This window comes from Zootoca vivipara, chromosome 9, assembly GCF_963506605.1.
Source record: "Zootoca vivipara chromosome 9, rZooViv1.1, whole genome shotgun sequence".
In the NCBI taxonomy this organism is placed as follows: domain Eukaryota; kingdom Metazoa; phylum Chordata; class Lepidosauria; order Squamata; family Lacertidae; genus Zootoca; species Zootoca vivipara.
Genome location: NC_083284.1, coordinates 69,374,185 through 69,398,237, shown reverse-complemented (window position 1 = coordinate 69,398,237; position 24,053 = coordinate 69,374,185). Strand labels below are relative to the sequence as shown.

The 24,053-nt window shown below is 43.8% G+C and overlaps 1 protein-coding gene across 1 annotated transcript in view; it reads right to left on the bottom strand.

Moving 5' to 3' along the window:
* KCNIP4 (potassium voltage-gated channel interacting protein 4) overlaps positions 1 to 24,053 on the bottom strand; it is a 243,163-nt gene that overhangs the window by 18,496 nt on the left and 200,614 nt on the right. The window contains exon 2 of the mRNA XM_060278964.1: positions 11,469 to 11,593. Coding sequence (XP_060134947.1) covers positions 11,469 to 11,593 — 125 coding nt within the window. The remainder of the gene's footprint in view (positions 1 to 11,468; positions 11,594 to 24,053) is intronic.

The following is a 24,053-nucleotide window of genomic DNA, read 5'->3' as shown; positions in this document are numbered from 1 at the left end:
ATTAACAACAAGGAGAAATCGAGTCTTTAGTGTAATCAAGTCTTTAGTGTAATTCAGTGGGCACCTTCTCTGCCAACTTTTAAACGCTTGCTGGAAACTTTTCTTTTTCACAAGCCCTATGCAGACAAATACACAATGACCTATTGATGTTTGTTTCCAATTTCTTTCTTTTTTATTTTTCTTTAAACTTTCTTAGGATGGAGTCTCCACCTCCATCATTCTGCCCGGACACTGAGGTCCAGCACCGAGGGCCTTCTGGCGGTTCCCTCGTTGCGAGAAGCCAAGTTGCAGGGAACTAGGCAGAGGGCCTTCTTGGTGGTGGCGCCTGCCCTGTGGAACGCCCTCCCTTCAGATGTCAAAGAGAAAAACAACTACCAGACTTTTAGAAGACATCTGAAGGCAGCCCTGTTCAGGGAGGCTTTTAATGTTTAATAGATTATTGTGTTTTATTCTTTTGTTGGAAGCCGCCCAGAGTGGCTAGGGAGACCCGGCCAGATGGGCGGGGTATAAATAATAATAATAATAATAATAATAATAATAATAATAATTTATTATGTTTTTTATGGTTTTTTATACTATTGTAAACCACTGTGATATATTTTAATGACAGTTGGTATATGAGTGTTTTAAATAAAATAAAAAATAAAAATAATTAGCTACGGTTTTCTAAGTGCAGAAATGAAAGGAAGATGAAGTTCCAGCCAATGAAGAATGGATAAGGAAGATAACAGACCTTGCAAAACTGGCAAAATTAACAGAAAAATGAAGAGAATCTAATGATGGCTGTTTTATGGAAGAATGGATGCCTTTTTCAGTCTATTTAAAGAACTATTATAGTACGATGAATTCACGAGCAGGATTTGAGCTATGATCAACAACAGAAGTAATTCAATTACTGTAGAGTATTGTGGTTATGAATTGATATCTGGAAGATAGGGTTCAGCAGAAAGGGCGCACCTCTTCCGGAGCTCTTGCATGCTATGCAATATTAGCATGTTATTGCAAGCAGATTTTTTGAACTTTCTTGTGTTTATCTTCTTGATATTTTATATAACCAGATAATTCTGACAATAACTACAATAGTCAGAGGTTCTCGGCTCTGAGGTCACCAAGTAGATTGTGTAGAAATAGGAACTGGGGACACAATAATATAACAAGATAATAATAAAAACCAGTTTGGTGCTTAAATGAAAAGAAAAAGAACAGAATCAGGCTTTTTTCTTTAGGGAAAAACTTTAGCCACTTCATTACAGCTAAGAATATTGCTTCTACTCACAGTCTCTGTTATGGGATCATGAACTTCCAGGACAAGATAGGATTTCATCTTTTAAAAATAGAAACCTAACAGTAAAAGAAGATGAAAGAGAATCTACTTTAAAAAATAGTTTGCCCAGAGCAAACTTCTTATTTTTCTAGGTTCCAGCCAATTTGACTACTCAAACTCTGTATGTCCTCAAATGCTTAATCATCAACTCCCATTGCACTAGAGATGACACAAAGTTTAAAATGAAAGAACCCTCATTTTGCACACTGATGGACATCAAAGATATAGGGAACTTCGAAGAACTGTCAAAAGTAGCATTGTCAACCTATTAAAGATTTAGTTGATAAATCACCAGCCATTTTAACCGACCAATTAGATTTAAATGAATTTGCATGATAAATTCATTTAAAGGGATTTTCCCTTATGCTGAATAGGCTTTCCCTTATTAAAGGGATTTTCCCTTATGCTGAATAGGCTTCCTCGCGAGAAAAGGGAAAACTTGGCAGCTATGGTGAGGACCACTTGCTTTTTGAAATTATCCCATATATACAGAACTCCCAGTGCGCCTTTTGGACTGTATCTGTAGGTTTCTCCCTCTGTGTCAAATAACTGGGGTCAAATAAGTGTTGCTTACTTTTTAGAATACATGGAAGATGGGTCTCCCTTGGGAGGTTCTGGACTCTCCTTCCTCGGAGGTTTCGAAGCAGAGGTTGGATGGCCATCTGTCACAGATGCTTTAGCTGAGTTTTCTACATTGCAGGGGGTTGCACTATAACAGGCATCCCCCAAACTGCGGCCCTCCAGATATTTTGGCCTACAACTCCCATGATCCCTAGCTAACAGGACCAGTGGTCAGGGATGATGGGAATTGTAGTCCAAAACATCTGGAGGACCGAAGTTTTGGGTGCCTGCACTAGAAAGATGACCCTTGGGGCCCCTTCCAGCTCGACGATTCTATGTTTTTCTGCTTCAACAATATTTCATTATGTTCCTATCATTTTATGTAATTGTATTTTGTACAAATTATAAAAATATATAAATAAAACAGGTTCTATTTACAAACAAAACATTTAAATAGCTACCTTTCTACCAGTACAATGGGGAGGGGCATGGGCATAGCCAGGATTTTTGTTAGGAGGGCAAGCTTTTGTTCCGGGAGGGGGGGTGGATCTCATATTTGTATTGATTTTTATTGATTTTTACTTATTTGGCTATGCCCTTGGGGGGCCACAGGAAGAAAACAAGGTCAGAAGGGAGCCACAGTTGGAAAAAGGTTGGGAAACACTGGGCTTGATGACTTTGGGGTCCCAGGGGTGCGGAAGGGGCGCCAATCTGCTTCATGATTCTGCTTCACGGGCTGGTGTCTCCTCCTCTTCTTGCCCATGAAGCAGAATCAGCGAGACTCCTGCCTAGAGTGGCGCCATGCGCCTGCTGCCGCTCCAGGCAAGAGTCTCGCTCATTCTGCTTCATGGGCAAGAAGACGAGGAGAGGAAGCTCAATGGCCGCACGCTACTGCCGCCGTGGGGGGGGGGGCGCCGGAGGATTTTTGCACCACGGCGCTGGATACCCTTAAGACGTTGCTGCTTCCAACTCAACAATTCTATGATTCTTAGAATCAGTTAAAATCTGCACCCCATGTGTTATAGAGCAGCCATCCCAAACTTCGACCCTCCAGATGTTTTGGACTACAATTCCCATCTTCCCTGACCACTGGTCCTGTTAGCTAGGGATCATGGGAGTTGTAGGCCAAAACATCTGGAGGGCCGCAGTTTGGGGATGCCTGTTATAGAGTGTTACACCCCCCACCCACATATATATCCCAATGTTTATATTGTAGCGAGCAATAAAAGCACTCCTTAATTCTTTAACTTGGCTGAGGAATAAGCACAACAGAAATAAGAATGCAAGAAATACGGTAATTCCCCTTAAGCTGTCAGGGTATTAAATGAATAGCTCTCTAACCTCTCCCACCTGATAACAGCAGATAGGTTTTTTTTTAAAAAAAATAATAATTATGGCATGCAGCATAATTGAATCAAGCACAGGTAATTAGAGAAAGTTGGAGAAAACCCATCATGATTGGTCTTACCTCTTCATAACCACATTATTGCACATACTGGGGATATCAATGAAAATGCATTAATTTGGCTCTTTGAGCAGGAGCTCTTAGGAAAATGACTCGACGCTACATCCTAATAACAGAATAATTTGGAGCATTTATAACTTGTGATCTGAGGCTGTCAGGGTGCTTGACACATAATGGATCGGGGCTCACAGCATTCATGCAAAGCAGCAAAAGATTTCACTTCATAAAATAATCAATCTTCATTTTCCTCCACAAGCCTTTTCCAGTTCAGACTTTGAGGAAACGATTGCTGTTGAAATTATAGTATAATTGCTGAGATCAGTGCACATTTTTGCTTTAAGCAAACCAAATACTATAATTAAGGAGATTTGGTAGTTAATCAGAATGACCGCTTGCAATTCACTCTGCAGGCTGAAATTAACAGGTCTGGGGGGGAAACCAAGCCCTTGGGTTTGTACAAGCCATTTTAAATCAATAATTTTTTTTCCTTAAAAAAAAAAAAGCCTCACACCAATAGCGGGCAATTACTGACCCCCGCAAGTCCACGATACCAAAACTGAAATATTTATTTTTATCAGCTGCAAACTTTTATTTTACGTTAATCATACTCTTTAGTTACAAAGGATGGTAGGATGTGGCCATAAACCCTACCCTGTTGGTGTACAACTTGGCAGCTATGGTCCTCACTGACCTGGTACAAAAAGGTATTGTCATCCGGGGGAGCCCTGGCTGCCTAGATAAAGCACTATATAGTCCCACATACCACAAATGAAGAAGATAAATGATGTATAAGCATATATGAACCACACCTAACTTCTATGCTAGTTGTGGGAATACAGCAAAAGAGGTGGGGGTTTTCTGGGCCTTGTTTTTTAAAGTCCCTTTACACCAATGAAATTGCCAGGAGTTGAGTCACAAATCAAATTAGCTCATGGTGCTGATAATGCCATATTCAGCATGGTGCTGATAATGCCAAGGCATAGCTGCCAAGTCTCCCATTTCCCCCGGGAAACCCCCGTTTTTCCAGCTGTTCCTAGCTGAAAAAAACGGATTTTTTTGTTTTCCCCCGGTTTATTCTGGCGTGGCGACTTCTGGCACGGCGGCCATTTTGGAACTGGGCAAAGCAGCATCAAAAGTCACTTCTGAGCATGCTCCGCCCAGTTCCAAAATGGCAGCAGCACTACTTCCGGTCTGCTATTTCCTGCCCGGGCCCTTATTTCTCTGACAGCAACTTGGCAGGTATGTGCCAAGGTTGCAGGAATGAATGAATGAATGAATGAATGAATCTTTATTTGTGTCAGCCATCAGCCATAGCAATTAAAACAACAATACGATATACAAAGAATAGAAATAAAAAGTCAATTAAAATAAAATACTTTTTAGGGTTTTGAATCAATAGTGGATCTTATTCTGATTGCCCCAGCTAAAAACCTTGCTACCTGCTCATCTTGATCTGACAAGAGAAAGGACACTGGGGCAGTGGTTGAGCGAACCAGAATGGACATTAAAAGAGGGGTGATCTAATTCCTCAAGTCTTTATAAAGAGTGCAAGCCAGCAGGACATGCGCCACCGATTCGGTGCTGCCATCTCCACAGGGCCATAAGTATTTTTCGTGTGGAATCTGTTGGAATCATCCCTCAAGTACAGCCAAGGGCAACATATTCAATCTTGCGAGAGTAAAAGCGTGCCTATATTTTATCTGTTATGCAGATAGGGTGCCAGAGAGTCGAAATAGGAAGGTGGGAAATAGTCATACAATGGGCAAAATTTCCTTATTGTGGCCAAGTTGTTCTGACGCTCAATATCATTTAGGTGCTGACAAATTAGACTGTTTGCTTTACTAAAACCCAAGGTTGCAGTTCGATCACTGTATGGGACAGTTGCATATTCCTGCATTTCAGGAAGTCGGGCCAGATAATCTTTGGGATGCCTTCCAACTTTACAGTTCTACGATTCCTGGAGGCATCTGGCTGGCCACTCTGAGAAAATTGCTTGAGAAAATGTGGAAAAGAAACTAAAAGTATTCATTTTGCTTTAGTAATCAAGCCCATAACACTGAACATTCTCAAAGGACCCTCGGGGTGAGAATATCTCCTCATAAGAACAAATATCACATGATGCCGTTCTGGAGCACACAACTTGTTTCATTTCTCATAAACTATGCCAGTCCTCAAGAGATCCCCAGAAGGCCAAATTTGTTCACTTGTCAGCAAATGTCTAATGAGATCAGATCTTTGCAGCTACAATGAAGCTTTAGGCCTTCAGGCTGTTCTTCTGACCCAGACATAATTGCAGTCTTTGAGACGAGAACTACCGAAAGCTGATCGGGATTGTCTAGATCAGTGTTTCTCAACCAGTGTGCCTCCAGATGTTTTGGGACTACAACTCCCATCATCCCTAGCTAGGAAGACCAGTGGTCAGGAATGATAGGAGTTGTAGTCCCAAAACATCTGGAGGCACACTGGTTGAGAAACACTGGTCTAGATCAGTGTTTCTCAACCTTTTTTGGGCCACGGCACACTTATTCTATGAAAAAAAATCCCGCGGCACACCAACTCTGTGCCGCCCTATATTTAGTTTAGTTTGGAGGGGAGATGTAAAGCATGCCACTGAAGAACTGCTGCGCGGTAGCCAGGCGGACCCACCAGGCGCTCTCACCTGGGTTGGGGGGTGGCGAGGGGCCCTCTCCTCCCTATCTTTCCCTTTTTCCCTCACCTGGGGGGGCCTCCCTCCTTTTCCTCTTCTCCTGGGGCAGCTGGGGTGGCGACGGCTGCGGCGACGGCTGCGGTTTGTCAAACCTCCTATTTATGCAGACCCAGGTTAAGGGGCAAAACCAGGCAATTCGCCAGATCTTTCTAGACAGCAGCCTGGCACCCAAGCTGCATTGGTATGTTAGATTACACATTTCCCAGGCCAGATGCATAGAGGCACTGCATCATAGCACATAAATTTGTGCGTCAAGCCCCGAAACCCACCCTCATGTAATGGACACCGAATTTACTTTAAAGGTTAATAGGCAAATTTAGGCCACAACTTTATTGAATACACAAGTATGACATATTGGCTTAGGCCAGGGGTCAGCAAACTTTTTCAGCAGGGGGACGGTCCACTGTCCCTAAGACCTTTTGGGGGGCCGGACTATATTTTGAAAACAAATATGAACAAATTCCTATGCCCCACAAATAACCCAGAGATGCATTTTAAATAAAAGGACACATTCTACTCATGTAAAAACATGCTGATTTCCAGACCGTCTGCGGGCCGGATTTAGAAGGCGATCCGGCCCCCGGGCCTTAGTTTGTTAACCCCTGGCTTAGGCATTGGTATCTAATGACTATAACTATAACCCAGCAGGGAGCCTACAAAGGGTAAACTATCAGCAGAGGGCGCTCCAATAAATGACCAATGACTGGTGCTCACCCCTGGGGTTCGTGGGGTTCCTGGCATGGCCCTAGCCCCTCCCCGGTCTTCGGACGAGAGGCAGACCCCCGGATTCCTTTAAGGGAATACCCTATCAAATGGAGGGGCAGGTGATGGCCGCCCCTCCCCTCCCCACATTCCCCTAAACCAGGCATCCCCAAACTGTGGCCCTCCAGATGTTTTGGCCTACAACTCCCATGATCCCTCGCTAACAGGACCAGTGGTCAGGGATGATGGGAATTGTAGTAGAAAACATCTGGAGGACCGAAGTTTGGGGATGCCTGCCCTAAACCAATACCTAACCGCCAAACCTTACAAAGTTGTGACGATTGCTAAGAGGTAGGCAAAAACCAAATGGCTACTGCCAATCGGCCACATTGGGAAAAATTCCTACTCGGCCCCCATTCCAAAACGGGCGACCAACCGAAGTCCAAAGCAAGGCCAAATGCCAGCCTATCAATGGGTGGGTGGGTGTTCGGCAGCGCGACGCAAGAGGGGTTCCCCACGGCCCGCTGCCGTTTAAATAATAAAGCCCCAATCACCCCACCATGCTAATTGGCTAAGAGCGTGATGGTGGCACCACCGTCGCGGAGTGGGGCAAAGCCGGTTGGGGGGGGGGAGTCCCGGGGCTGCGTGCAACATGGACCCTTGATTAGAAGGATCCAAATTATTCAGCACAAACGTCACCTGAAGAATCACTGCTAGTATTCTAAAGCATAAACCCATTCATCCCTCTCAATGGACTTGGGACATCTACAAGCAGGTAATGTGCCAACCTGTGCAAGCAAGGCTATACCGCTTAGGAATTCTGAATATTAATATTAAGTGGTAGCCTCAATCCCCATGCTACACTGCTGCTTGTGACTTTTTAAACTTTGCTGGGGGCTTTTGCTTGTGTGTGTTTAGCCCCGTATTTTGGATCTAGGGATCCAGCCAATTCTTTTATTAATTACCCCACATGAGTGAGCTATACTACTATATATATACTACTATATTTCCCCCCCCACACACACACAAAGAAGTATCATAAGAATTAAGAAAAGCCTTTCCAGTGTAGAAATTTGGCCAGAGCCAGTCACAGTATGCCACTGTTCGCCCTTTTCATTGAGAATATTTATAAAAAGCATTCCAAGTAACAGTGTTCTTCTGACAGCAATTGTGCGAATGTTCACGGCAAGCAGTGGTATTTATTGCACCTCAGTAACCGTACGACGAAAAAACAATTTTCTTCACAGAAGTGCGATCAATTATCAGTCTTTGAGTTTGCAAGATGTGCATTGCCAAGTAATCATAGATTTACGCTACATGTATTGGCTATAATCTGCTTATAAAGGGGCCCCCTGACTATCAGGTCCAGTCGTGTCCGACTCTGGGGTTGCGGCACTCATCTCGCTCTATAGGCCGAGGGAGCCGGCGTTTGTCTGCAGACAGCTTCCGGGTCATGTGGCCAGCATGACAAAGCTGCTTCTGGCGAACCAGAGCAGCGCACGGAAACACCCTTTACCTTCCCGCCGGAGCGGTCCCTATTTATCTGCTTGCACTTTGATGTGCTTTCAAACTGCTAGGTGGGCAGGAGCTGGGACCAAGCAACGGGAGCTCACCCCGTCACAGGGATTCGAACCGCCGACCTTCTGATCAGCAAGCCCTAGGCTCAGTGGTTTAGCCCACAGCGCCACCTGGGTCCTAATCTGCTTATATGTCTGCTTAAATCCAGTGAAACCAATAGGCTAAGACATGCTTAACTCTGTTGGTTTGTGGCCATTAGCTACTTCTCTCAATTGGCTGTGTTATCATTTTATATGAAGATGGAATGAAAATATTCAACAAAGACTGGAGGAGCAGTCCAAAAAGAACTGAACAGTCTTTCCCAAAGCACTGCTGGACATTGTCATCATTGTGTATGTCCGTAGTGAAGCATTTCCCCCCTTCTTTTTGCTTCCTGCTTTGGGTTTTTAAAAACATTTCCTTCTTATTGGAATCAATGACTAGCACAATTTGTCCCCTTTCCAGGCATGTGTCAGGGGGATGGAAGGGCTAGGGATTCTGCAGATTCACAGAGTCTCCTGGTACATCCTTGACATGCCCCTAGAATGACTTCATTTTATCTCATCTTACTTCAGAGCCCCTATCCCGGTAGACTAGAGGGAGTTCTGAAGATTCCTACAATTCCTGGGGTGCCCTCTAAGGGACTGAAGTATTGCCACCTTCAGGACATAATCCACCTATCCTATGACAATTTAAGTTAGTATTAAGAAGATTTAACAATACTCAAACCCTTCATTATACCTAGCTCTGGGGAACTCCAAACTTGATTTTGGGACATTTTGCTTGGCCAAATAAAGCTGTCCTAATATGGCTTTCTGATATGTTCTTGAAGGCCTGTGCTCCCCCCCCCCCAGAGAAACATTAGTTATCACCAAACATTAGATATTTTCATTATCAACATTCTGCCCCGGGTAAGGCTAGCTATTATGAAATAGGTCAAAAGGGCAAGTCTACAAACCTATGTGCACCCATCAGCCAACTGCAGAATTTCCTAAATTGAAACAGGGAAACTCGTAACAGATGTTCCAAAGCTGTCATGTCTAACTTTTGAATTTCCTCTGGGTTTGCCACTTAATGTTTTGAAATTGGATGTGTGAGGACATGTGTATGTACCCACTAGCACGAAACTTTTCTGCTGAAAAGTACCTCTAAACACTATTCCAGCTTGGAAACATGCATGTGCATTACGATTTGCAAGTCAGACTCAGGAAGACGCTAAATGAAACCATTCTCTCCTGATGCACTTCAGCTTGCACTTGCTGTATTATTATTATTATTATTATTATTATTATTATTATTATTATTATTATCTGGCTGCGTTGCCCCAGCCACTCTGGGTGGCTCCCAACAAAAATAGTAAAAGGAGAGTACAACATCACACGCTAAAAACGTGTATGAACAAGGTTGCCTGTTTTATATTCCAATTAAAAATGCGGTAACATTTTGAACACACCCAGGACACTTATGGACAAAAACAGGTATGTACAGTGGAACCTCAGTTGTCGAACGTAATCCATTCCGGAAAATGGTTCGACTTCCGAAATGTTCGACAACTGAGGCGCAACGGGCAGTTGGAGAATTCAATTGAAAAAAAATCCAGAAACGCTGTTCAACTTCTGGGGCATGTTCGAAAATGGAAGCAATGACTTCTGGGTTTTCGGCGTTCAGGTTCTGAAATATTCGGCTTCAGAGACGCTCAAAAACCGAGGTTCCACTGTAGTTATCATTCTGCAAACCACAGATATTTACAGTGTTCAAAGGATAGGGCAACGTGCTCTAGAAGTGACTATACTACTAAGAAGAGAAAGGAAAGGTTTAATTTGTTGGAAGGATCCTAACTATTTAACATGTCCTTGGGGAAGGGAAGTGTGTGGAAATATAAAAGCTGCTTCAAAAAAGAAAAAAAAGAAAAAGAAAGGAAAAACTTGCACGAAAATTATCAATGGCCCAAAGAGAAAGAAAGGCTGCATGCCGAGAGAAGCTGCTTGGTAGTCTGGGCAATTTACTGTGAAGTGCCACTTGTAGAAGGCACACCACAGCGCCATTGGCTTGAAAGGTTAATGACTGCAGCAATCACAGTTTCATTTTGTAGCAAATGGAGATGACAGGAAAGCCAGCTACAAAATGGCGCTCCCCTACTGGGATGGCAGCTTGGCAATGATTCATTAGCAATGGTACTGAAGACTGTGAAGCTGAACATCGCTGGAGGCAGCCTCGAAAGCCTGTGGTGTTGAAGACCCTATTAAATCTATTTTTCAATTACAATGTAAAAACTTTTTTTAATTCTCCAAATTACTCAAGCTTTGGCATTACTCAACTCTAGTACAGCTCCTCTCAGTAGCTATTTACTTATCATGCAATTCGGCTCTCTTCAATTCCTTTTCAGTATTTCTCCTTCTTTGTACGTTAGTTCCTGTCGTGTAAAAGGTAAAGGGACCCCTGACCATTAGGTCCAGTCGTGACCGACTCTGGGGTTGCGCGCTCATCTCACATTATTGGCCGAGGGAGCCGGCGTATAGCTTCCAGGTCATGTGGCCAGCATGACAAAGCTGCTTCTGGCAAACCAGAGCAGCACACGGAAATGCCGTTTACCTTCCTGCTGTAGCGGTTCCTATTTATCTACTTGCATTTTGAGGTGCTTTCGAACTGCTAAGTTGGCAGGAGCTGGGACCGAGCAACGGGAGCTCACCCCGTCACAGGGATTCGAACCACCGACCTTCTGATCAGCAAGCCCTAGGCTCAGTGGTTTAACCCACAGCGCCACCTGGGTCCTGTCGTGTAAATTTTAAATTATTACCCTATGCAAATCACTTATCACAACCCATCCATAGCTCATCCACTATGTATACCTCCAACCCAGATTTCAAAATATGCAGTGTTCCCTCAGTTGGTGATAGCCAGAAATGGCTGTGAATAGGCTCAGATGAAAACCAAACTATAGCTTGACGCTATTTGAGACAGTCCTGTGCCTAAACCCTCTCCCCTCCCCACAATATTGTGCTTCCATTTCTTCGCTTGACATCTGTTTTGGGCCTAATTATACATGGCATGGGTAATCTGTGATAGCACGGCTGACCTGTGTACTCAAGTAGCAGCAAGTTCACACCAGGGTATGGGTAACCCCTTCTGCAGGGTCAACAAGGACCACTTACGTTTTTGAACCCTCTGTACAGAATCTGAAGCTCTTTCTTTGTGAATCTGCTCTGTGCTTCCAGCAGTTCGAGGGCTTCGGGTCGATGCCGCACAGTGGCCATTTCCATTTCATCTTCTACGCTGTCTGTGAGACCAAACAATAAAAGAAGTCAACAGAAAACAATCCATTACTTGGGAATATAAAGGATGTGGAAAATGAGGCAGATGGGGGTCTGAGAGTTGACCAAGAATATCTTTATGAGCTTGCTTTTGGTAAAGGTGCCACTCACTTAACAGTAAGTAGAGCTCCTTGTGACTGTTTATCTGGAACAGTTATAAAATTGTTGGAGTAACTGGGCATGAGAAGGGGTTGATTTCCTTCATGAGCCCAAATCATGCCATGGGATGAGCTAATTGCAGGTGCAAGGTTAGCAAAGCCGGTTGCTATGGTAACGGCCCAGTGCCCCAACTATATCTGTAATTAATGCATATCAGCGCAGTAGTATCTGTCTGTTAGTTGGTGTCACATCTTGAATTGCTCAACTTATTTAGACCAATGGAGCTACTTTGTACTTGTGTCTGTATATATCTGTATCTGCAAAAGCCTGCAAGCTGTATAAACATCCAGAACTGCGGAGCCTTATCTTCTGCAACAGTAAACTATCTGAATCTTTCTCTGCTTCTGTGTGGTGCCTGTTACTGGGAGCAACTTCCACTGTGTGGGTATCTCACCTGAGATTCCTACCAAAAATTGCATTCTACTACTGGAAAGAAGGTTGGCGGTTTGAATCCATGCGACGGGGTGAGCTCCCATTGCTCGGTCCCAGCTCCTGCCAACCTAGCAGTTTGAAAGCACGTCAAAGTGCAAGTAGATAAATAGGTACCCCTACAGTGGTAAGTTAACGGCATTTCCATGTGCTGCTCTGGTTCGCCAGAAGCGGCTTTGTCATGCTGACCACATGACCTGGAAGCTGTACGCTGGCTCCCTCGGCTAATAACGTGAGATGAGTGCAACCCCAGAGTCAGTCACGACTGGACCTAATGGTCAGGGGTCCCTTTGCCTTTACCCAATGTTCCCCCCCTTCTGACCGTGTGCTTTTGGACAATTCATGAGCAGGGTTTTTTTTGTTTTTTGTTTTAAAAAGCAAAACACCAAGGTGTATACATAGCTATCTGTGCACATGCCCTGTCAATACTTAATAGGCACAACATAATCAACTAATGAGAATGCAGAGACAAACACAGAAGGGAATAAACAGTAAAGACTCCTCCTATACCAATTCAAGTATGTGTGAGTGTGGACTAAAAGGTAAAGGGACCCCTGACCATTAGGTCCAGTGGTGACCGACTCTGGGGTTGCTAGGTTGGCAGGAGCTGGGACCGAGCAACGGGAGCTCACTCCGTCGAGGGGATTCGGACCACCGACCTTCTGATCAGCAAGCCCTAGGCTCTGTGGTTTAAATGTGGGGGTTGGGGGAGAGAAGCTAAATAATACCCAAATGTAGGCTTGTCCCCCTCAGAAGAGATTAGAAGACAATGTTTTTCAAAATCTCAAAATTGCAGCTTTAAAAAGTTGCAGCTCTGGTTAAAAAGTTGCAGCTCTTCTTTCTTTCTTTCTTTCTTTCTTTCTTTCTTTCTTTCTTTCTTTCTTTCTTTCTTTCTTAGTAATTAACTTCCCCCTCCACCTTTCCCCTCCAAAAAACACAATAAAATAGAAGATTTTACTTCAAGGATGCTACTGAAGTTTCGTTTGAAGTGAAGAGTTCTGCCATTGCAAAAAGTTTGAGATGCACTGATTTAAAGTTTTTTGCTCCCCCCCCCAAAAAAAAGAACACCTGGATTTTAACTCATTTAGTCACATTTGTGTTTTATTGCAAATATATGCTGCAACAGGTTCTTGAGACAGTACTAGTGCAATAGGGGTCGATTTATTCTGCTTTATTAGTTGTTCTGCAAATGCTACCACATTACTCAGAGGTCGGCAACCTTAATCGGAGGATGGACCGGCCGACGCTCCGTCCATTGGAGGACGGGCCGGAGCGTGCACGCATGCGTGCACGTTCTAGGTCGGAGGAGTTTTCAGTGCTCCTCTGACCCAGAGTGCACCGGAAATAGTGTGTGCGCATGCGCACGGGCGCTTCTCTGCCCCACATGCGTGCACACACACTCTTTCTGGCGCACCTCCGGGTCGGAGGAGCGCACACACTCTTTCTGGCGCACCTCCGGGTCGGAGGAGCGCCCGTGCACATGCGCACAGGCTTCATCAACCCGGAAGTTGGTCCCCGCGCCGCACTGTGCTGTGCCGGTAAGAGCAGGCAGCGGGGGTGGGGCTGGGGCGGGCAGGAAGTTACAGGATGTGCTGGTTGGAAACGAAGCAGTAAAACCACCATAAAACTTTTGCAGGTACAATTAATATTGTAAGTGGGACTGTGTATAACTGCCGTTAAAGCATCAGGAGCACAAATAAGGATAAATGTGTAATAATAATAAAAACACCTGGAAGGACCCTTGTTAAGATAAACAGTCCATTGGATCCAATGTGTGTACTCAAAAATAAGTTCGTATTACTAAGTATGGTTACCAGGAAAGGAATCCTAGAGTCTAATGTTTACTAGACTCACTGGGATATATTTGAAACCAAAAATAAATAAAAAATTCCTTCCAGTAGCACCTTAGAGACCAACTAAGTTTGATATGCAGATGACACCTTGATGGCAGAAAGTGAGGAGGAATTAAACCACCTTTTAATGAGGGTGAAAGAGGAGAGCGCAAAATATGGTCTGAAGCTCAACATCAAAAAAACCAAGATCATGGCCACTGGTCCCATCACCTCCTGGCAAATAGAAGGGGAAGAAATGGAGGCAGTGAGAGATTTTACTTTCTTGGGCTCCTTGATCACTGCAGATGGTGACAGCAGTCACGAAATTAAAAGACGTCTGCTTCTTGGGAGAAAAGCAATGACAAACCTAGACAGCATCTTAAAAAGCAGAGACATCACCTTGCCTACAAAGGTCCGTATAGTTAAAGCTATGGTTTTCCCAGTAGTGATGTATGGAAGTGAGAGCTGGACCATAAAGAAGGCTGATCGCCGAAGAATTGATGCTTTTGAATTATGGTGCTGGAGGAGACTCTTGAGAGTCCCATGTACTGCAAGAAGATCAAACCTATCCATTCTTCAGGAAATCAGCCCTGAGTGCTCACTGGAAGGACAGATCGTGAAGCTGAGGCTCCAATACTTTGGCCACCTCATGAGAAGAGAATAATCATTGGAAAAGACCCTGATGTTGGGAAAGATTGAGGGCACTAGGAGAAGGGGACAACAGAGGACAAGATGGTTGGACAGTGTTCTCGAAGCTATGAACATGAGTTTGACCAAACTGCGGGAGGCAGTGCAAGACAGGAGTGCCTGGCGTGCTATGGTCCATGGGGTCACGAAGAGTCGGACACGACTAAACGACTAAACAACAACAACAAGTTTGTCATAGGTATGAGCTTTCGTGTGCATGCACACTTGGTATCTGAAGAAGTGTGCATGCACACGAAAGCTCATACAAATGACAAACTTAGTTGGTCTCTAAGGTGCTACTGGAAGGAATTTTTTTTATTTTTTGTTCGACTATGTCAAGAATGTCAAGAATGCTTATGTCAAGAATGCTTTGATGGTGTTTCCTGCTTGGTTGGACTGGATGGCCCTTGTGGTCTCTTCCAACTCTATGATTCTATGTCAGACCAACACAGCTACCTACCTGTAACTGGGATATATTTGTGAGTAAACCCAAATGGGATTTGGCTATAAATTAGCTAAAATCCTAGGACTTGTTCAACAAGTTTAACACTTGATGACTGCATCGTCAAGTGATGTGCCACCACAAACCAAACATTCATGTCACCTCACATCACTGCAGGTGTGAATCGATCACAGTTATAAACCTCAGAGTTGAATGGAGAGCAAGATAATTTACAGAGCCATTTTGAAATGAGAAAAGTCTCATTGGAAAGCTTAAACCTCCAAGGATGAGAAAGACAAAGCAGGTAGGATGATCATGAAATTTAAAACGCTACTCTGAAGTTGTGGCAGCAGCCGACAGCAACATCTCTCAAAAGGGCACTTATCTGTCTGTACAATTACCCACCTTTTATACTCGTTTCCACTTTTCTCTGAAAGTTTAATTGACCCCAATCTGCAGTGACTACAGAAGCCTGGAACTTCTGTTTCTCCCCCCTACTTAAGCATTGACAAATGAGGCTGTGTTCTGCAAGTGGCTTCCTCTAGGTCTAGCCCACTGGTCTCATGAACATTTATGGAGCTCCTTCGTTTCCACTGTGCAATTAAGCTTCATCAGTCCTAATCAAATAATACCCCAGAGGACAGGATCACACTTCAAAATGACTTTAACAGATTAGACAACTGGGCCAAAGCAAACAAGATGAATTTTAACAGGGAGAAATGTAAAGTACTACACTTGGGCAAAATAAATAAATGAAAGGCACAAATACAGGATGGGAGACACCTGACTTGAGAGCAGTACATGTGAAAAGGATCTAGGAGTCTTGGTAGACCACAAACTTGACATGCGTCAGCAGTGTGATGCAGCAGCTAGAAAAGCCAATTCAATTCTGGGCTGCATCAATAGGAGTATAGCGTCTAGATCAAGAGAAGTAATAGTACCACTCTGCTCTGGTCAGACCTCACCTGGAGTACTGTGTCCAGTTCTGGGCACCACAGTTCAAGAAGGATACTGACAAGCTGGAACGTGTCCAGAGGAGGGCAACCAAAATAGTCAAAGGCCTGGAAACGATGCCTTATGAGGAACGGCTTAGGGAGCTGGGTATGTTTAGCCTGGAGAAGAGAAGGTTAAGGGGTGATATGATAGCCATGTTCAATTATATAAAAGGATGTCATATAGAAGAGGGTGAAAGGTTGTTTTCTGCTGCTCCAGAGAAGCGGACACGGAGCAATGGATTCAAGCTACAAGAAAGAAGATTCCACCTAAACATTAGGAAGAACTTCCTGACAGTAAGAGCTGTTCAACAGTGGAATTTGCTGCCAAGGAGTGTGGCGGAGTCTCCTTCTTTGGAGGTCCTTAAGTGGAGGCTTGACAGCCATCTGTCAGGAATGCTTTAGATGGTGTTTCCTGATTGGCAGGGGGTTGGACTGGATGGCCCTTGTGGTCTCTCCCAAGTCTATGATTCTAAGGAAGTCCCGCCACACAAGGTCAATGGAGCTCTTTTCCAAGGTTGAAGGGACGACAATCAAGTGTTGAGTTCAGTGACTGAGAGCTAATTTGCATATAACGCCCAATAACATAGTAAAAAAATGCTCCCGGGCTGTACCATTTCAGATTGCAATTGGGGGAATCACATGTCTGAATGTTGCCTCCTGTTTAAAAATCCCCACATTGAGAGAGTTGGCATGTCAGATAGAAGGTTCTAGCTTAGCCATCTTCCCCATGTGCTAGCTTCCTGAGTACCAGGAGGTGGTTTCATAGGACAGCACTTAAATACCTGCCACCCCTCATATATAGCACAATGTGGTACACACCAAGAGCAGGTTCACTAAATGATGTATACACTGGCTCTTAATCTCTGAGGTCAAACTACACATTACATTTAATGTGTAGCCTACAGCTAAGTATGGGTCTTGCTCAAAACAAAGTGCAGAGGACATGATCTAGTTTGGTCCAGCAATGTGAGGAAGGTGAGTTGAGACCCCCCCCCCCAAAAAAGAGAAACTTATTTTTCTCTCTGTGATTTTTTTTAAAAAAGACCCTATTTTTTTTTAAATGTTTCAGTGGGGCATTGCTAGGGAATGAGGATTAAACCTCCTTTCCACATGTACTGTCATATCAATTCAGATTCCGCCCCACAACTTTTAAGTAAGAAAAGATCACATGCGAAGCTGCCACCTGGATATTAGATGTAATTCATGCAGAGAATCTAAGGTGTTAGGACTGCAGTGCAAGTCATTTGTGGACTGCAAATTTCAGTAAATACATTAATATGCATCTTTAAATTTAAATAATTATTATGCACAGCACAGTGAATATTAAGATGTTCTAAATTAAAAATTAAAGGCTTTGTATAATATGCACAATTCAAATATTTCTCATTTGCATTTGGAAATTAAATCTCCCCTTTCTGATTACAAAGGAAGGAGGAAGCACCGCTGCTCAGTATTCAAGAGGCTCACAAACTCCAATTTTCAAGTCATGATAAACAGCCTGTGAAAATTTGCTAGAACCTGCCATGCAAGCTCCATGTGACAGGTAATCCATTTTTTAAACAGACAAGTTTATGCTCCACTAATTCGTAACTTAAAAATTTGTTCCGGAAAAAACTGATTAAGTGGGTTTCCAATTTGCACCCAACAAAATGGCAAATGGGTCACTGCAAATTCTTTTCCTCAGAAGAAGAGAGTTCTAAATGCTGCCATGCAAAATCTAAATCGCTGTCATTCTTTCAAGGTCCCGTTCCTAAAGTTTGGAGAAGCAGGATCAGCCTGTTTATAATATATATTCTTCCAATAGCATCATAAAATATGAACATTGTAGACTAGGATCTTTCTCCCAAAACAGTTTAAGAACTAACCCCCTGAGAAAATGGGAGAAGACTAAAAGCATGCATTTAAAACACATCCAACACATATTTAAGCCCTATCACTTCCCCCAGCGAATCCTGAGCATTGTAGTTTGTTAAGGGTGCCAAGAACTGTAGCTCTGTGAGGAGAAGACCACAGTCCCCAGGATTCGTTGGGAAAACCATTTGTTTTATATGTGCTCTGGATGTGCTTTAAATGTTTGGTGCACACCTGCCCATTATCTACTGCTACAAACACTATTCTGACTGTGTTTGTATCTGTTGTGATCAAACAGGAACTGTTTGTTCTACACATATGTTGCTCCTTTGGAGAGTTATGAATGGAGAGCCACCATCTTTGCCCTGGGCTATCTCAAGACAACAGTATATCCTAATGGTGAACTCATTCTCTAAATGTAGCCAAAACAGCACCATCAATGCACATGAAGGAAGATGGGAAAACGCTTGGGAAAACGCTACCATTTGCAAAATAACACCCACACACACCCCCCACAGAAAACAATTTAAGGCAAACATTTAAAGGGGGGCAGCCTGATGAGGACTGTGCATGCTCAGAATCCACAGACCCCTGGCTGTTGAGAGGGGGAAACATGAAAATCAGAAGTAGAGGAAAGCAGAGTGTCTTGGAAGAATTCCTGAATAGGAAACATCCCATGTCACAACTATTTTCTCACAGGTTGTACTTGTTCTAATCAAAATTGTGATGGTGAAGAATTTACTCCACATCCCTAGAACAAACCAAAGACAACTGGACCCTGGAGTGAAGAGCCATATTTACTCTATTACTTCAATCAAACAGCCTGTTTTAGTAAGCTTTCTCCCAGGTCAGGTGGTGTGCCCTGTGTGGGGCTGCCCTTGAAAGCCCACCCCTGAGATTTCAGCTGGTGCAGAATCCCACTACTAGAATTCTGACTGAGGCCAACCAGGGGTGTACGAAGTGGGGTGCGGAGGGGGTGGACCGCCCTGGCTGCCCCTTGGGGGGTGACAAGACGGCCCCTGCCTCCTCCCAGCTGTAGAGCGGCCAAGGGCATGCGCAGTCAGTATGGGCGCCGCTCACACGGGGCTGCCATGCGTGCGCAGTCCATAAGGGATGCTGCACATGCACAGTCCGTATGGGATGCCACATATGTGCACTCCGTATGGGATGCCGCTCATATGGACACCCGTATGGACGGCACATGGAAACGACAGCCCGTACGGACGCCGTATGAGCGGCAGCCCATACGGAGTGTGCATGTGCGGCATCCCGTACGGAGTGTGCATGCGTGGCAGCCCATATGGTCGCCATGCGAGAGGCGGGATGCTGTGCGTGCACACTCCGTATGGGATGCCGCACGTGCACTTTGTATGGGATGCCGCACCTGCGCAGTCCGTACGGACGTCACGAGTGCGTCACCGGGCGGGTCACCCCGCCCCTCAGCGCCCCGCCCCGGGTGCCGGAGAGGGTTCTTCCGCCACTGAGGCCAAGTGCTGGGATCATGTGACCTCGTTACGGCACAGGCTGCTCCTTCATTTCCAAACACAATTTATGGTGCTGGTACTAAGCCTTTTATGGCTCGGGACCAAGGTACTTGTGGGACTTTCTCCTCTGATATGAATCTGCCCATTAAAGGTCCACTGATGCAGCCCTCTTGCCCATGCCATTACTTTCTGAGACACAGCTGGTGACAATGCACAAGAAACAGGGCGGGTCCATGATGCTTTGCTGCCTGAGGCAAAACACAAAATGGTGCCCCCACTTGCTGCTATTCTGCTCCAGAGGTGACCATAGGTGGCCCGGGGAAACCCTGGTGTGCTGAAGGAGGCCAGAGCGGAGTAGGTGGCAGAGGAAGAGGAGACACTCCTCACCAGGTCACAAGTGCAGGAGGTGGCAAGTGGTTACTCGAGGCACACATCTGTCACCCCCCTCAAGCTCTCCCCAGCCTGCCACCTGGGGCAACTGCCTCATGGGCCCTGAAAAGAGGCATTAAAAATGTATGGTGGCTCCTGAATAAGTCTTTACTACCATCTTGAACACTTGAACACTTTTTTCTTGAACACTTGAACACTTTTTATTTACAGCTGCATTTTGTAGGGAAGTTTGGTAGCACTGTGGTCAAGATGACTTTAGCCACTATTATGGTTCTCCTAATCAGAGGAAACCTGGTAAGTTTTCAAGCCTCCCCCAAAACACAATTCATAACCTACTTCTCCAACCACCTGCCAGCTTCGCGGAAGTCATGGAGGCCCCTTACTGCAGAATCCGTCAAGTTAATTCAGTCTTTGAAATGGTACCTTCTCAAACACTCCAAGGTTGTAAAACAGGTATCCAGCAGAAGGTTCAATCAAGAGGTTGTTGTTGATTTAAATAAAGTTAGTAAAAATCGTTTTTGAAATAAACCTGGTGATGCATGCAAATGTAACCACGAAATGGGAAAAGGGAAAAAAACTTGCTTTGAATATCAGGAGATGTTGTTTTGGCAGTTGAACAAGGCAAGAGCTTCATAAGTCGCTCTTTAATGCTGTGTTTGGTACTGCTCTGGGTGTAGAGGAAACCTAGAAGATACATGATCAGGGCTGTTAAAATCTCTTTAAAATAAACTTGCATGCTGCACATCAAACATTTGCGTATTGAGGGAGGAAGCACAGGGAGCAAGCAAGCAAACATTCCCAGTCGAGAAACATGGAGGACAACAAAATATCCACCTCTTTGCATTCATTCCATGCCCCAGAGGCTTTTGTACAAATTATCTCTTTTTATAAGTGGATCATCGCAGCATAATAAATAAGAAAATGCAAATACTGTTATTAACCCATCTCTGCAGAGAGCCAGATGTCTGGGTGTTTTTTTAAAAAAAGATTAAGTGACAAAATATTGACATACACCTCTGTAATTGCTTTAATTGCATTGTGATTCAACATAAAACAAAAAAATCCACTTTGTTGTCCCCCATGATGTTTTAAGCTCTACTGCTGAGTTCACATCAAACTTTAGCACATGTCATTCACACAGGAACGGTGATAACCAGCTGGTACTTTTGCCTTTCCTTGATATGAGCCTACTCTGGTTTTTTCCCCCTGCATCATTGCACCATCCAATTCTTGTTGGAGTTTTTTCATGTGCAAACTAAGTCTTAATTGATCAGTTCAGTTGCTATAAAGATAAAGTGACCATGACTGAAACATGAGAGATGACTACCATGAAGAATGAGAAGGAAGTGGGAACTGTTACTGTAAATTTATGGGGCAAGGCAGGCTGCCAGAGTTTGCCATGGGTTTCCAACCACTATGACATATGCCTACAAGGTGCTTGTGAATGCACATATATGTAAATTGATCTTCCTTGCTGCTGTCAGGGTCCTGGCCCCTCTTACTGCTTCTGAAAAAAACTTTCCAGTGCAGTTAACGGGAAGCTTTTTTTCAAATCCTAATTGTGGCATGCAGGGCTTGTTTTCAGCCAGAACTCGCCAGAACTCAGTTCCGCACACCCTCCAACATTTCTCTGATGAAAATAGGGACACCCTATTCCAGGGGTCAGCAAATTATTTCAGTAGGGGGCCAGTCCACAGTCACACAGACCTTGTGGGGGGCAGGACTGCGGTATATTTTTTTGGGGGGGGGAATGAATGAATTCCTATGCCCCACAAATAACCCAGAGATGCATTTTAAATAAATGGACACATTCTACTCATGTAAAAACACTAGACAGGCCCCACAAATAACCCAGAGATGCATTTTAAATAAAAGGGCACATTCTACTCATGTAAAACACGCTGATTCCTGGACCGTCCGCAGTCCGGATTTAGAAGGCAACTGGGCCGGATCCAGCCCCTGGGCCTTAGTTTGCCTACTCATGCCCTATTCCAGGGGTGGCCAACTCCCAAGAGACTGCAATCTACTCACAGAGTTAAAAAATTGGCAGTGATCTACCCCTCCCCCCTTTTGGAGTTCAGGTCAAAGTTGTTGAGTTTTTTCAGGGAGGAGGTAAAATGTTGAGCTTTTCTTAGGGGAGCCACAGTTGGTCAGCTTCTTTGGGGGGAGCCAATGATCTAGCAGTGATCTACTGCAGACATCCAGTGATCTACTGGTAGATCATGATCTACCTGTTGGACATGCCTGCCCTATTCTATAATGATAATTTTACTATTTATACACCACACATCTTACTGGGTTACCGCAGCCACTCTGGGCAGCTTTCAACATATATAAAAACATATAAAACATTAAACTTTTTTAAAAAAATCTCTATACAGGATTGCCTTCAGACAGCTTGGGGGTCAGATAACTCCATACCCTTCAACATTTTTCCAATGAAAACAGGGACATCCTAAGGAAAAGTGGGACATTCCAGGATCAAACCAGAAACCATGACGGCTCCTCTAAATCATTTGACAATGGCTAATGTTCTTTGAATAATGATGAGAAACCAAAAGAAAGTGATGGCAAGGGTGGGGCAGTAAGTTAGGTTTTTGTTTTATTTAATATTTTAAAAAGTTTGCTTGTCACTTGATCCTCAGTTGTGTTGTTGGCCCTGAATGCAGTGGGGGGCAGGTGACATTGACTAAAGTCACATTGTGTTACTAGTTTGTATATTATTTCATATCTGTAGTTTACTTTAATTCATTGTAGTAATGTGCTCTTGTCTCTATTTTTCCTTACATCCAACTTACACCCCCCCTCTGGTCTGGCCTTTCCCCCCCTCAGGCCAATATATTTAAGCAACATTGTTTGGGCAGGTGAATAATCCTTTAAATTGATAGGATTACCAGCCCCCCCCCCAATGATAGTAGGAAACAGGATTAGAAAAGCAACAATAAATGTTAATGGCTGCTGTTATCACCTCAAGTATACAGAGTTCAAGGGAATACAGTGGTACTTCTGGTTGCGAATGGGATCCGTTCCGGAGGCCCGTTCGCAACCTGAAAAGGCATCATCCTTAAGTGGCGCGTCTGCGCAGGCACGTGACATAATTTGGCGCTTCTTCTTTTTCTTCTGCACACTTTGCCCTCTTCCATTTCATCCTTTCCATTTGTTTGCTCAATAAAAGCATTCAAATCAACATCATGCTCCATAATTTACAGTCCCTTTCTCTTTCTGTGCCACTGCTTTGAATTATGACATCTTAGACCACATCTGCAAAAGAATACCGAACCAAGTAGAAAAAGAATGTTCCTTTGGAATCATTGTGCCTCCTGTGAATTGGATAAGCAGAAGCCGTGAGGGCAAGAGAAGCTATTTTTGATATGAAATTTTTGTGCATGAAAACTGGGCAACAATTCACATATTTCCAATGAGTTTCAAGTCTGAATTTTCTAGTTTGTAAAAGGTTGCCTCTTTCTTCTACAGCCTTATGAAATCTGGGGTGCTTTAAGACCCCAGACCTCTTTTCAGTTGCGATGTAATTGTTGGTGAAAATAGTAATTTCATAAAACAATAAAGTATTTCTATTTCTATTTTGATGATTCCATTTATTTTGAGCCTATGGCCTAGCTAAACTGAAAAGGCCTGTGCCTGCCTACCTTTTTATTGTACAGAGCTAGCTGCTTTTAGGTACTGTACAGAGTGAATGTACAGTCCAGAAAACTGAAAAGGGTAGACTGCTAGACTCTATGGTGGCCGTTGTATGCTTGAAAAGAGAATTGGCTAGGCATGGCAATTGTGATTAATATTGGATATTATTGGGAGTCATTTAATGAAAAGGAAAATTAGTCAAAGTCTTAATAAAGAAAGACACTATAAAATTGTTGTATGTGATCACATAACAACATGATGAGCTAAAAGATTTGGTTCAGGAAGATGATTTTGGGTTGCAACATATGGTACTTTTACAGAAATAATTCCCCTTAATATGATGGGTTCTTGTAGGCGTCTCTAATATATTCACTTTTAGCCACTTAACCCCAAATTTTGTGCACATTACTTGGCTAGAGAACTGGATTGCAAATTTCAGATAAGCACAAATTTCAAAGGATAACTGTGACATTTGTAAGTAATTTTTTATCTTGTGAATGCCCACAGAAAGAATGTAG